This window comes from Nanorana parkeri, unplaced genomic scaffold (genome assembly GCF_000935625.1).
Source record: "Nanorana parkeri isolate BGI_ZX_2015 unplaced genomic scaffold, ASM93562v1 scaffold118, whole genome shotgun sequence".
NCBI classification, from domain to species: Eukaryota; Metazoa; Chordata; class Amphibia; order Anura; family Dicroglossidae; genus Nanorana; species Nanorana parkeri.
In genome coordinates, this window is record NW_017306386.1 from 1824956 (window position 1) to 1839056 (window position 14101).

The 14101-nt window shown below is 40.8% G+C and overlaps 1 protein-coding gene across 2 annotated transcripts in view; it reads left to right on the forward strand.

Moving 5' to 3' along the window:
* Positions 1-7047, forward strand: part of CLIP2 (CAP-Gly domain containing linker protein 2) — a 108423-nt gene extending 101376 nt beyond the window's left edge. For both annotated transcript variants that reach the window (XM_018553375.1, XM_018553377.1), the window contains 4 exons: positions 328-487; positions 2407-2592; positions 3311-3373; positions 6041-7047. In XM_018553375.1, coding sequence (XP_018408877.1) covers positions 328-487; positions 2407-2592; positions 3311-3373; positions 6041-6052 — 421 coding nt within the window. In that variant the 3' untranslated portion in view covers positions 6053-7047. The remainder of the gene's footprint in view (positions 1-327; positions 488-2406; positions 2593-3310; positions 3374-6040) is intronic.
* The last annotated feature ends 7054 nt before the right edge of the window (positions 7048-14101 follow it).

Below are 14101 nucleotides of genomic sequence, written 5' to 3' on the forward strand. Positions count from 1 at the left end.
GAGTTTGCATGTTCTCCCTCTGCTTCCTCCCACATGCCAAAGACAGTAGGTTAACTAGCTCCTATTTAAATTGGCCCATGAATGTGTGCTTTTGAGAAAGGGCTCCTTGAGGTCAGGGAATGATGTGAATGAATAGTATGTAAAGTGCTGCGTAAATTGACGGCACTATGTAAATGCCTGTAAAAGATTAAATAAATATCATACGTTATATATATATTCATGCAATTGAAATGCATTTACACAATATTGTACATGGTTTATTATTTTCCGGGAAAGACTAAAATAAGTAGCTTGTACTTTTTCACTTTATCCTGTTTGGTATTGTAGAAGTCTCAATGAACTGAGAGCTTTATTACTTGAAGCCAGTCGGCACTCACCAGGACCAGAGAAGGACCTAAGTCGGGAGGTCCATAAAGCTGACTGGAGATCTAAAGAACAAAAATTAAAAGAAGAAATTAAAGTACTTAGAGAAAAAATAACAGCTTTGGTGAGTGATAAAAAAGAAACTTTCTGTAGGCTGCTGCCACCAATTTTTCTTTTATTTTTAAGACGAAGTGATCTAATTTCTGATAGTATGTCAGAGTTTTATTTCAACATTACCATGTGTGCATTTTCTGTTTTCTTTGACTCAGCTGTAGTCATCATTGGTTTCCACTAAATTTCTATAAAATCAATGTTGTGCATGTTTGAATGCATCAAACAGAACTACCGAAAACAAAGTAAAAATGCCAGACTGCTTGAAGAAGTTCACCCTTATCTTAAAAAGTACAGAAAAGGCACCTTTAGGGATTATTTAGTACTGCCAATCTACAAATTGATCATTTATATGGAAATAGATATTACACATACAGTAGATGGCAGCCTTTTAGCATAACTAATTCTTCTTTTCCTCCCCATTCTTCTTATGGTGGCCATTTTTACTAAGGACGGATTAATCCATCTCCCTTTATTCCTGGAACTCTGGGTCTACCTCTTGAAACACGTGACAGGGCACAACATCTGAAGGGGAAAATGCCTCCCATCCTCTCCCCAAGATCTTGCAAGATTTTACAATTTACAGATGATATTTCCCAGGAAGGTACTGGTGATGTAGCCTTCATGTGATGCATCTTTGAGGCCAGGGTTACATCACCAGTACCTTACTCAACCACAAAGTGGAAAAACAGTAAAAATAGTTGTTGAACTAATGAATTGAACTAATGAATGTAAGAAGATTTCGTATCAGCATACAGAGCTGCATGCTGAGGTGATTTGTTGTGAAATGGGGTAAAGGTCAACTTTAACTGCTTCCTTTGCAATTTAGCTTCCAAAAAAAATGAGTTGAAAGCACTGAAAAATGTGCACAAAGTCAGCCGTTGCTCTGACCTGAACATGAAAATGAGTGGTTTGTTTCAGGTTGAAATTTGTGGACAACATAACATTTTGAAGATGTTTTCTTTTTTTTCACTCGTGAACCTGCCAGTAACACACTTACTATCCAAGTATGACAATGTTCACTCACTATACTGTATCTACAGAGTAGAAGCGGTGTCACACTAGGGCAGGACCATAGAACACCCGCTCTCTCCTCTTCTCCATAACATAGGGGGGTGTTCTGCAGTTCACAGAAAGAACTGGGAACAATGCTACAAGAGTGCAGCACAGGAGGCTCAAAAGATTTCTGGAAGGCTTAACAGGTATTTTCTTTCACTTATTGAACAGGTATAACAAAGCACTTTTACTGATATATTTAAGAGACCAAAAGGGAGCAACTAAGAGAAGTTCATTGTTAGGGTTTACATTCACTTTAAAACTGTTGACTATAGCTGTCAAATCACAAGTTACAGAATGGAACCTGATTTGTTGTCCCTGTTTTTCTTTTGCACTATTCTTTACCTGTTGACTATAGCTGTCAAATCACAAGTTACAGAATGAAACCTGATTTATTGTCCCTGTCTTTCTTTTGCACTATTCTTTATTAATCAGCCAATAGTTTCACTTTTGTTAAAGATGTATTTAGTAGAAGCGTCCTTCAAGTGGGCATAGGACAGCAAAATACCAGAACAAAATAAACCTTATTTTATTAGCATTGTGCTCAGTTTAGGTTTTTTTTTTATTTTTTTATTCTTAATTTTGTTTTCTCTTTTGTTGCTCTCATGATTATTTTATTATACTGTAAAATAATTAGATGAGATTTATAGGAAAATAATGGAAAAGCTTCTGCCCAAATACTAATCTATGAAGAATTTGATCACAATACATAGGACAGCATTAACAAAAAATACCAGTGGAGTTCTAGCAGAATTATACATGTCCTATTTGATGTTTCCGTGGCTCTACATCTTAGATGCTTATATTGCATGTTGCTGCAGGCTCAAGTGTATTTGTGAACAATTTCTAACATAAACTTTTTTTTCTGTCCATTAGGATAAAGAGAAATCAGGAACAGATCAGAGGAGATACTCATTAATAGACCCATCCACAGAGTCAGAAGTTCTGAGGTTACAACATCGTTTGATAAGCACAGAAGATGTCCTTCGAATAGCTCTAGACCAGGGTCATCAAGTGGAGAAATTAATGGAGGCCATGAGAAGCAGCGCTGAAAAGTCTCAGGTATAGATTATATATAACCACACTTTGTCACCAATTTCATCTTCTTATCATGGTAGCACAAACCAGGCTGACATGCTGTACTATAATCATTTCATTATTGAAAAGCAGAAGCAAGCCATTACAATGATATAAAAAGTACACGATCAATGGTAGAATACCAAAAGTGAGAGCTTTGCATCCCTTATCAAACCAAATATCATCTTTAAATCAATGTCCCGCGATCGTACGAGAATCGAGCAGTGTGAACGGAGACATGTGACCGTTTCTACTGTACGGTCGCACGTCTTCCGCAGAACCAGCATGTTCGAAAACCAGCCGGGAATCGTACGATTCTCGGCTGGTTAGAACGGTGCTCGGAAGACAAATGCCGAACGGGCCGGTGTGCGCACGCGCACACTGCCCGTTCAGCATTGCGGTCATCGGAAGCCCGCAATGCGAAGTGCGATCGTACGTTTTTTAATCCCTGTACAACCATCGCAAGACTAAGGTCTTGCGATGGTTGTACAGTGTATGGCCACCTTTATTTTGCATCATAATTAATATATCAGCAGTTAACAAGCAATTAACACTTCACTTTGGCACTCAGATGCATTCATATGCACATGTTATATTTCATAGCTATATAATGTAAAGCATCGCAGGGTTTTCAGTTATAAAACACTGACAGTAAACAGCATTTTATCTGATTTTATGCATATGTCATCTTTTTTTCTGACAGGTGACTGGAAACTCAGGGTCTGCCAATGGTATCCATCAACAGGATAAAGCACATAAACAGGAGGTATGTTGTGCTGGGATGTAAGAGGCACTTTCATGTTCACACTTTGGGAAAGATATGGTTGTTGTAAGGGGTGTCCTGATCCATTTTGCCGCTTGAGGTGGTGCTGGTGGTGCACACACTCAGTCACGGAGAGGGGGAGCTGGAGGAGAGTGACACCACTGCCCAGGCGTGCAAGAGTGATGTTGTCGCTCCAGCAGGAGTCCCACCCAGCTCCTGGCAACCAGTGATGTCACTGGTTGCCAGGAGCTCAGTTTGACGCAAGCCACAGCGCCCCAGATTGCTAAGAGCTGAGTAGGGAGATGTGCAAGGCCCTTATAGATCTTCCCACCCAGCTCTTAGCTGGGGTGCTCTGGCTGGAAAAGCAGACACACTGCAAACATTGTGCAGCAAAGGGGTCGTGCCACTTTCCCTGCTCCCCCCCACGTGACCCTTAGAGATGCCACCTGAGGCAATAGCCCTGATTGTTATATAATCATTGTGTTCTATTAATACTGCTTAGATGTTGGTTTAGGGTGTGGTCTCAGAACCGCAACCACACATGGTTGTAAATAAGGAGAGATAAACCATTGTTGTATAAAATACTTTGTACAGTGTACAATGGTATTATCTGTGTATAACAGAGTAACGTAGGTTAAAGTGGAGCATAAGTCCCCTATACTTATTTCCCCTCCAACAATGTGATGTCTTCAAGCTCTCTGGCCAGTGTTAACATCTTCGCCAGGTCTCCTTTCGGGTTCAAAGGCTTCAGCCATTTTGATTAGCTAGCCCAAGATAATGCAACTCCCACATATACACATGGGAGTTCTGCCCGACACCAAGGTGTATTTTTGTCATCCCGGTTTTTAAACCAAATAAAAAGAATTGAACCTGGAAAAAAAGGATATGTATGGAAGACTAGGGGGTCTATTCACAAAGCTGCCGAGGGCAGCCGAGTGAATGACCGATCAGAAGTGAAGTGAGCCGAACACTTCGGCTATTCACTTCAGGCTGGTACGGCTGATTTCAGCCGTATATAGGCTGAAATCAGCCGTACATCGGCTTGCTTCGTATGGATAACTGAGCTGCTCGGCCGTGATCGGGAGCTGTACGGGCTATTGTGAATAGCCCATACAGCACCCCCTCGGTTCTCCTGAAGCTACGGCCAGATCCTTCGGCAGCTTTGTGAATAGACCCCTAGAATGCCCCGCCATGGCAAGCCTACATGAACAGCCCTTTATTCACCTAAGTAGCCCTTCAGCTACATTCACACTGAAGCAGCAAGTCTTTGCTCATTCAACAGTCAGGGTTCTCAGCTACCTCGTCTGTGACTCTGCAGTCTCAGCGTGAGGGACGAGGGGCCACAGTTACTCTCCACAGCAGCCAGGTCTGGCCTATGAGAGTACTGTATGTTATTTGACAGAGGGCAAACATTTAATAAATCACCTGAAAACAATGAAAGGGTCCAATTTGTTATATTTACTTTTTATTTGTTATATTCCCTTTTTGGATTTATTTGCTTGCTATTAGATTAGCACAGACAGAAGCCATCTCCCTTCTGCAATGCAGTTCAGGATTTTTATGGTTTTCCAAGTGACACTTTTGCATTGTCAGCATTATTACTTATTAGGATCCAAGGGCAAGACTTAGGGGTCTATTCACGAAGCTGCCGAAGGATCTAGCCATAGCTTCGGCCGATCCTTCGGCTAGCTTCGGCCCCAGGACCCCTTCGGTTCAGTAGAACTGAAGGGGTGCTGTACGGGCTATTCACTATAGCCCGTACAGCTCCCGATCGTGGCCGAGCGGCTCAGTCGAGCTGAACGCATATGGCCAATAGTAAACTAGCATTGTACCTGCCCTCTGCTGCAGTTCTCCATCAGGTCCATCAGCAGAGGGCGGGTACAATGCTAGTTTACTATTGGCTATAGCAAATTGAAATAGCCAATAGGAATGTAGCAATGCATTCCAATGGGCAAAAAAGATATATATTTTTTTCTATTCTGACACGTGTCAGAATAAAGAAAGAAAAATCAGTGTTTCTCTCCTGGGCGGCCGGGAGCGGGAGGCTCCCAGAGCGCCCGGGAGAGGTTGTTTTTTTCGTTTTTTTTTTACGGCAGCAGAGCCGCCGGACAATAGGAAACTATTGGGCGGAGCTAGCTGTCACTGCTGTCTCCGCACAATCGTTTTCTATTTACTTTTTTTAAACTTTTTTCACTCTTTTTCTGTTCTGCTCGGTGCCTCTGAGGGACCGAGCAGAACAGCCGAGCCCAATGCCTCTCAGCGGCATTCAGCTATTCACTCACTGCTGTTCGGCATCTATAAGAATAGGCCGAACAGCAGTTAATAGCCTGCCGGAGGTTCGGCTCAGCCGATCCAGATGTTGGATCGGCTGAGTCGAACTCCTTCTGCACTTCGGGTCGGCCGAACATGCTGAGCAAGCCGATGTACGGCTGATTTCAGCCGATGTACAGCTGAAATCAGCCGTACCAGCCTGAAGTGAATAGCCGAACAGTGTTCGGCTCACTTCACTTCAGGTCAGTCATTCACTCGGCTGCCTACGGCGGCTTAGTGAATAGACCCCTTAATGTATGCTGATCTAAGAATTATCATAAATGATTTCATATTTTACAATTCTTGCTTTTGATATGTACTGTACTAATAAGCACTTATCTACACCTTCTTCTGTTTCAGGAAAACCACTGATATCCACAGCAGAGTATAACACCCTTCTCAGTATGAAAGAGATGCTTTCTTTATTGGGACTGGCATATCAGAAAGACTTTTTATGCATTTTTCGTGTGTGAATAGAACTGGACAGTGTTCATTTTTACCGTTAGATTCCACCAGGACAATCATTAGAAGTTCACCACCACCCCTTGTAAAAAGTTGGCTGGGAGTCCAGGAACAATTTCTCCTTGCACAGAATCTTGGAATGGCCTTTCAGCTTTCTGGATAGGACCTTTAGTTGGCCGCTTCTGATGTTTCACTACCACCAAAATCATTCTGATTGTTGATAGATGACATTATATAAGCTGTATTGGAACGCTAATAGATTTGTAATTGAAACACTAATACGTTTTCTATCTTCAGTCTGACTATAACCGATAAAGTGTTGCAGAGGATGAATGTACTAAAGACAACACGTTTCTATTCACTCAGTACATCTGTATTTGCCCTTTTCACCTTAGTGGGAGTTCAGCTATGCTCCTATGCCACTGGAAGTATACTCTGGAATGGCACCGCTTTAAAACAAGGGCAGTAAATTCATGATCATGCATAATGTCAAAGTGCAAACCAATGTTGAGTTAATAAACAGGTACATGCATTTCCTTTTTTTACTGTTAAATTCTAATTTTATTGTTTTGATGGCCACTGTTGAATTATAATCTACAAAATGCTCCCCATTGTATGGTAAGGTCAAGTTTATTCTTAAGCATCTGGATGAATATGTGCAATTAACTCGGTCGTATTCTAAAGGACTTCTGCCTAATAGTACTAAATATGGCTGAATAATCATTGAAATGCTGTAAGATACTTTGTGTTATTTTTTTTTTCTTTGAGTTTCTAACATTGTATGTTATGGTATGAAAAAAAATACTTTTGACCAAGAAAATTTTATGTTAGATAAAGTTAAGGGTTTAAAACATGAACATGTAAGATATGCCTTTTTAAATAAATGTAATTCCTTATTTATCTTTACACAGCATCATCTTACATTACCTTTAATTGTCAATGGTCTTATTCTGTCCTTCTTTAACTTCAGTTAAGCTACATCCTCTTGCTTAGTGCGTGTAGAGATTGACATTCATCCTGTGTCAGAATGCATTTATATTGCTTGCATGGTAAACATGTTGTGAATTAAGTCACTGCCAAGATCAGTTACATCTATTATCAGGAACACTGAGAGTGTCTTCTTTATGGTGAGCACAAGTATACTGTCCATACAAATGTCTTTTGTTTACATGCTGCATTCATAGGGGTCTATTCACGAAGCTGCCGAGGGCAGCCGAGTGAATGGCCGATCTGAAGTGAAGTGAGCTGAACACTGTTCGGCTATTCACTTCAGGCTGGTACGGTTGATTTCAGCCGTACATCGGTTGAAATCAGCCGTACATCGGCTTGCTTCGAGTGGCTTCGGGTCAGCCGTACATGCTCAGCATGTTCGGCCGACCCGAAGTGCAGAAGGAGTTCGACTCAGCCGATCCAACATCTGGATCGGCTGAGCCGAACCTCCGGCAGGCTACTCACTGCTGTTCGGGCTATTCTGAAAGATCCCGAACAGCAGTGAGTGAATAGCCGAATGCCACTGAGCGGCATTCGGCTCGGCTGTTCTGCTCGGTCCCTCAGAGGGACCGAGCAGAACAGAAAAGGAGTGAAAAAAGTAAATAGAAAACGATTGTGCGGAGCTAGCAGGGACAGCTAGCTCTGCCCAATAGTTTCCTATTGTCCGGCGGCTCTGCTGCTGTAAAAAAAAAAAAGAGAAAAAAAAACCTCTACCGGGCGCTCTGGGAGCCCCCCCGCTCCCGGCCGCCAAGGAAAGGAACAGTGCTGTGTCACGGCCGCTCGTCCAGCTTTGGCTTTCAGCACGGTTCAGCCGAGCCGATGCATATGCGTTCAGCTCGCCTGAGCCGCTCGGCCAACATCGGCCGAAGGGGTCCTGGGGCCGAAGCTAGCCGAAGGATCGGCCGAAGCTACGGCCAGATCCTTCGGCAGCTTCGTGAATAGACCACATAGTTATAATATCCCTAATAATGAACATAGAGGTCAGTCACTCTACAGTGACAGGGAATCAATTAATTGTGTGCTAATCGTGAAATCTGTCACGCTATGACAGAGGAAATGTCATTTTTGTTTATGAAGCCTGAGTAGAAGTACATTATTGTCAACAATAATGTGTTTCTCAAGCTATTCATTATACTAGCCGCTACTGCACTAGCTGAAATGAACCACAAGGTGTCATGTAACTCATTCCAGCTAAATTTCCTGAATAGTTATCATAAATAATTGTTGTAAAAAAGTGCATGTTCAACAAATGAAACGTTTAAGAACAGGGTCCTTAAGCATAAACATCAAACTAGTCACTAGTGATGGAAAATCTTTGTTTTGACTCAAAGTTGGCGAATTTCAAAACAAAAACTTACTGAACTCCATTTTTCAAACTCCAATTTTACTGAAGTCAATGTGGGACCATTTTAATAGTTACGTTTGGTCCTTTGGAGCGCAAGCTGTTGGCATCCATTCTTTTGCTTACACTGTAATATTTTCTTTGTTCAACCTACAGGCTGAATTAAGAAAATATTACAGATTCCTCCCATCACCGCTTACGAGCATTGATCAAGGAATCTCCCACTGTCTTCATTGTACTCTGACGGTGGCCACTAGCCACCGTCAGAATACCCGACACAGGGAAGGCAGCTGACTGGCTGCTGGCTCTGTTTGTTCAAAGATTTTCCAACTGGCTCCTTCAATCAGCTATCGAGGGATGCCAGCCAAAAGGGTGACGACAGCAGAATCCACTGTGTGAATTTTTGTTGTTTGATCAAGAGCCATTCAAAATTTGCATAGTGTATGGCTAGCTTTACTTACATTAAGTTGTTTTAGACAATGGTTGACAAAGGTGTGAAAATATATATATTTACCACACGTGCACATTTGTTTTACAAATACACACGTAATAATTGACAAAACATGTCCAGAGCATTATGGTTTATCTATAGGTAGTCATAGGAAAAGCAACCTAAAGCTCCATCTGCTGGCTGGATAGAAGAATGCATAATATTAATAGGAAATATTTCCCTAAGAAAAATGTATTTTTTAGTCTTACTCATAATGAAATCACCTTTTTCTCCAACTGAATATACACAGGTTTTTATTCACTCACTGTCAGTAAGATTTTCCTTTGTTTTCTGTTAACTGCTATGTTCTTTGAGTGGTGCTCAGAATTAAACATATTGTAGGTGTAGCCTTGCAAGTAATTTATACAAAAACAACACATTATTAGCACCATGTGTTATGTGCATCTATCCTGCTTCTAGAGATAGTGATTGATTTCTAACTGTATGTAATTGTATCACAGACAATTAAATGCGCTTTGCCGGTGTTCTGCTTTAAAATGCGGCTGCTGTCATTCACATTCATTCACTTAAACGGATGAGAGCTGCCTCTTGTAAATGGCATATTTGGGAATCCTGCTGCAGGAAATCACAAGTTCCTGATGCAGGAATCTCTAAACGCACCTACATTGTAGGTATGAAGGAAGGCTAAGTCTGGTTTCTATCACATAAAGAGTGCTACAATGCAAGCTGCTGTGCTGTCTCTTCAGATAACCCATAATTAACTGAGTATCCTTGTCATTTACTTTTTATGGTTTTTATATATTGAATAAAAAATACATACCATAATATGATTACAGAGATAAACACACACTGCGTTAACAATAATTGCCATACAATGAATCGAAAGAGTGGCAAAATGTGTAGACATATCTGGTATCTGCAAACTACAATCTGGAGAAATCCAACTTCAAACAGTTAAGAAATACTGTGATAAGACTCCCACAAAAACCCAGCAAAGCCTAAAATGTCTGTGACAGACTGTACGAGCTCTAGACATGCGAGTGTAAACACAAGTTGGACACAAGTGGGAAATTAATCAGATGCTTGTATGAACTCCCAAAGTAGGTAAGTTTGTAATGAAAAATCTACAGGTTTCCTTGTCATTTACAGTATGTGTAAAACAAAGATTGTATGCAGATAGTAACAAAATATAAAACAGTTTGAAAAATATATAAACTAAAACAAAATCCACAATAGTTTCCGTTCCAAAACTTTGTCCACATACATAAGAATGGGTTTTAGGACAGTTCTGTTTAACTGAATATTATATCTATGTGTTGAGTTCTGTGATGTCCTCAACCTCACAATTGTCTCTAGTGAATAGTAATAGCTCTTTCCAGCTGGTGCCACTGCTTCAGTTTCATATCATTTAGGTAACAAAAGGACTTCACTTTTTTTTTAAATCTATTTCCTTCACATAATAACTTCATATTTTTTTTCCATGTAGGCTTTGTAAGTACCCAACTTTGTACTGCATTTATAAGAATAGAATAATGGGTTGGACAATAGTTTGTCCACATACATACGTAAAAATGGGTTTTAGGATAGCTCTGTTAATCTGGATATTACATTTCTGTGTTGAGTTCTATGTTGATTGCCTCAACCTCACAACTGTCTTTTGTGAATAGACATTTTCATGCAATTTAGCTAGCAGAAGGACTTTACTCTTTTATATCTATTCTCTTCACATCATAACTGCACCAATTCGTAACTGCATCATTTTTTCTACCTGTTCTTTTTCATTGACATGAGCATGTACTTGGGAATTTTCCTTCAAACCAGCAGTCCAATTTTTCACTAGTTCATTCATGTGTCCAGAAGTCAGGCCTATGTAATGTACAATGTAGCATATAGAGTGCAGTGGCCAGGACTGTGTAACTTGCAGAGTGCAGCAGTCAGGACTATGTTCCATATGTTCCATACAGAGTGCAATGGTCAAGACTACAAAGCATATGCAGTGCTAAAGTCAAGTCTATATAATAAAAAGAACATAGCGCATACAGTGCAGTGGTCAGAGTACAGAGGTCACAACTATGTAAATTATGGATGCACTCAGTGTATTATTGTATAGTGTGGCACAGCTGTATCCAATTCTGCATACCTGGCTTTATATTATAAAGTTCTTATAATATAAAGCCAGGTATGCAGAATTGGATATAGCTGTGCCACACTACAGAGTGTTCATGTTCTTCATAATATTAAGAAACTGACCTAAAATCATGATTTTGTATTGCTTTAGAAAAAATGTGACCTGTTCCTTTTAAAAAAGTATCGGTAATTGGTATCGGCGAGTACTTGAAAAAAAGTATCGGTACTCGTACTCGGCCTTAAAAAAGTGGTATCGGTGCATCCCTAATGTAAATGCTTATCACAGCTTGCAAAGTGCAGTGGCCAGGAATAGGTGACCTTTGCACTGGTGGTCAGTGTGCCCTCTTCATTAGTGGTCAGTGTGACCCCTTTGGTGGTCATAGGTGTACGCCCTTCATTGGTGGTCAGCAGTCAATTTACCCTTTGTGTTAATGGTCAGCATGTTAAAACCCATGCTGACCAGCGCTTACTTACCTTGAGAACCTACAGTGGTCCCACGACACTATCTCCCGACTCTCCTTATGTTGGTGGTCATCATGCCCCCTTAAATTAGTGGTCAGTGTGCCACCTTAGTGGATGGTCAGCTTGACCCCCTTCGTTGGTGGTGTTGGAAATACAACAGCATATAATGATTGTATTGCTGATTATAATTTGTCTTTTGAGCTGTAGATGACACTTTAGTGCAATGTTAGTTTCTATGTGCATGCTTATCTATAATACACAGGAAGTTAATTTTCTCTATGTTTTCCTTCGCAATGCTGTTTGCATACATGTAATGTTCTTCTAAGCAAGTAAAACTTAATTCAGTATTCCTCAAGATCTCAGTGCTTGATATAAACACATAACAAACAGGTTATGGGCCCAGGCCCTAAACAGAACACTGCAAGTCAACAAGAGCTGCATCCAAGCTACTGAAAGATGGTATGCAGTTCAGATATGAAGTTTGAAATTGCAAAGCTCAGCAAAACAAACTAGCAGCTATGGAAGTTCAAGCTTGAAATGCTGTTAAGCAAAGATGACTTGTGGCAAGTACTGAGTACAGACAGACCCACTAATGGACCCACAGAGGAATGGGACAAGAAGAACTGGCAAGCAAAATCAGTTATAAGTCTTCTAGTGGAAGACGACCAACTCAGCCACATAAGAAAAGAGAATACAGCTGTGGACTGCATTACAAAAACTGCATGAGCGTTCAAACCTAAACATTAAACTATATCTGCTATATAAAATGAGGCTAGTCATACAATGCTCTTATTAACGATCTAGAAATTAGAAAATCCTTACGGTGCATGCATGCTCAAAGCAATACAAAGAAAGCAGAGTGTGTTTTCACGGTAAAAATACTGGTCAACTTAAAAAGGAGTGTTCGATCTGGAAAGCCGAACAGCGAAAACGAGAGGCACCTGCAAGAGAAAAAGCTAAGACAGCCACTCATAATCCACACATCAAATGTATCCACCTATAGCACAGACGTCTTGGGCAACGAAACCCAGTAGCCATAAAAGATATTACAGTATAAAGTGAGGCTTATCAAGATATTACCGTACTGCCCTGCCAAATGCTCATGACGTGCAAATGTTGTATGGAATCTAATAAAGCACAAGAATGAAACATCAGAAAAACTCCAAGAGTTTGTAGCTATGTCCAGCAACAGATTTCAATGGAAACCAGGAATTATATGCACCGACAACAGAGGGGAATACATTAGTAAGGAAGTGGAATCATATCTGAAGAAACAGGGTATAGTACACCAGATCACCACACCATACACTCTTGAACTCCAGAACGAAAGAATCGCACTCATAGAAATGGCTAGATACATGCTGTCAGACGCCAATCTACCTAAGAAGTACTGGGGAGAAACAGTGATGACTGTAACATATCTACAGAGCAGACTACCATCAAAAGCCATTGAAAGCACCCCATTTTAAATGTGGCATGGATCGAAGCCTAGCCTAGGGCACATTGGAGTGATTGAATGTAGTACGCATATTTTCCCAATTAGAAGTGATCCAAATTGGAGAACACAGCCATTGAAAGTATTCTGGTCGGCTATAGTGAATAAAGTAAAGGGATATAGAATCCTCCACTCAAACACTAACAAAGTGACAATAAGCAGCAGTGTTTATTTAGATGAGAACCCATCACCGGAAACAATGATCTGGGGAGTTGTGAAGTGAATTCACCCAGCGAACCAGCAAAGGGAGCTGAGCAAAGTGAAGCAGCACATGAGTCAGAACAAGAGGTGGAACTCACAATGGATAAGTCAAGTTCCATGTTAAATTCTGCTGAACAACTTAAAATAAGAAGATCCACTCGGGCTACAAAGGGTATACCACCCTGCAAGCTGTCATATACTGCTAAGACACATAGCATACTCGAACCAACATCAGGGGAAGACATAGAAAAATTGCCAACAGTTAAGCCGATCAATGAAGAAAGGCAGCAGAAGAAGAAATACAGCTTCCCCCCGATCGCAGAACTATATGAACTTTAAGGACTTTCAAATGGACTTTTAAGGTAAAGCTCAATGCAGAAGTAAATATCCACAAATGCAAGGCCAGATTAGTTGCCAAGGGATACTCCCAGAAATTTGGAGAAGACTACGACGAAACATTCGCTCATGTCATAAAAAACACTACACCACCAGAACACTCTTCAGCATTGCAGCTGGGAAGAGCATGCAAGTGAAACACCTAGACATTAAAACTGCTTTCCTATATGGAGACATTAAGGAAGATCTCTACATGGAACACCCACCAGGGTTTGAGCAAGGACACAACCTTGTGTGTAAACTTCAAAAGAGCATCTACAGACAGGCAATCTGCAGGAATGTGGAATGAGAAAGTGAATTAAATACTCAGGAAAGAGGGATTAAGAAGAAGCAAAGCAGATCCCTGTCTTTATTCATGGAATCAAAAAGACAGATGTGTATACATCCTAATTTATGTTGATGACATTATGGGGTCTATTCACGAAGCTGCCGAAGGATCTAGCCGTAGCTTCGGACGATCCTCGGCTAGCTTCGGCCCCAGGACCCCTTCGGTTC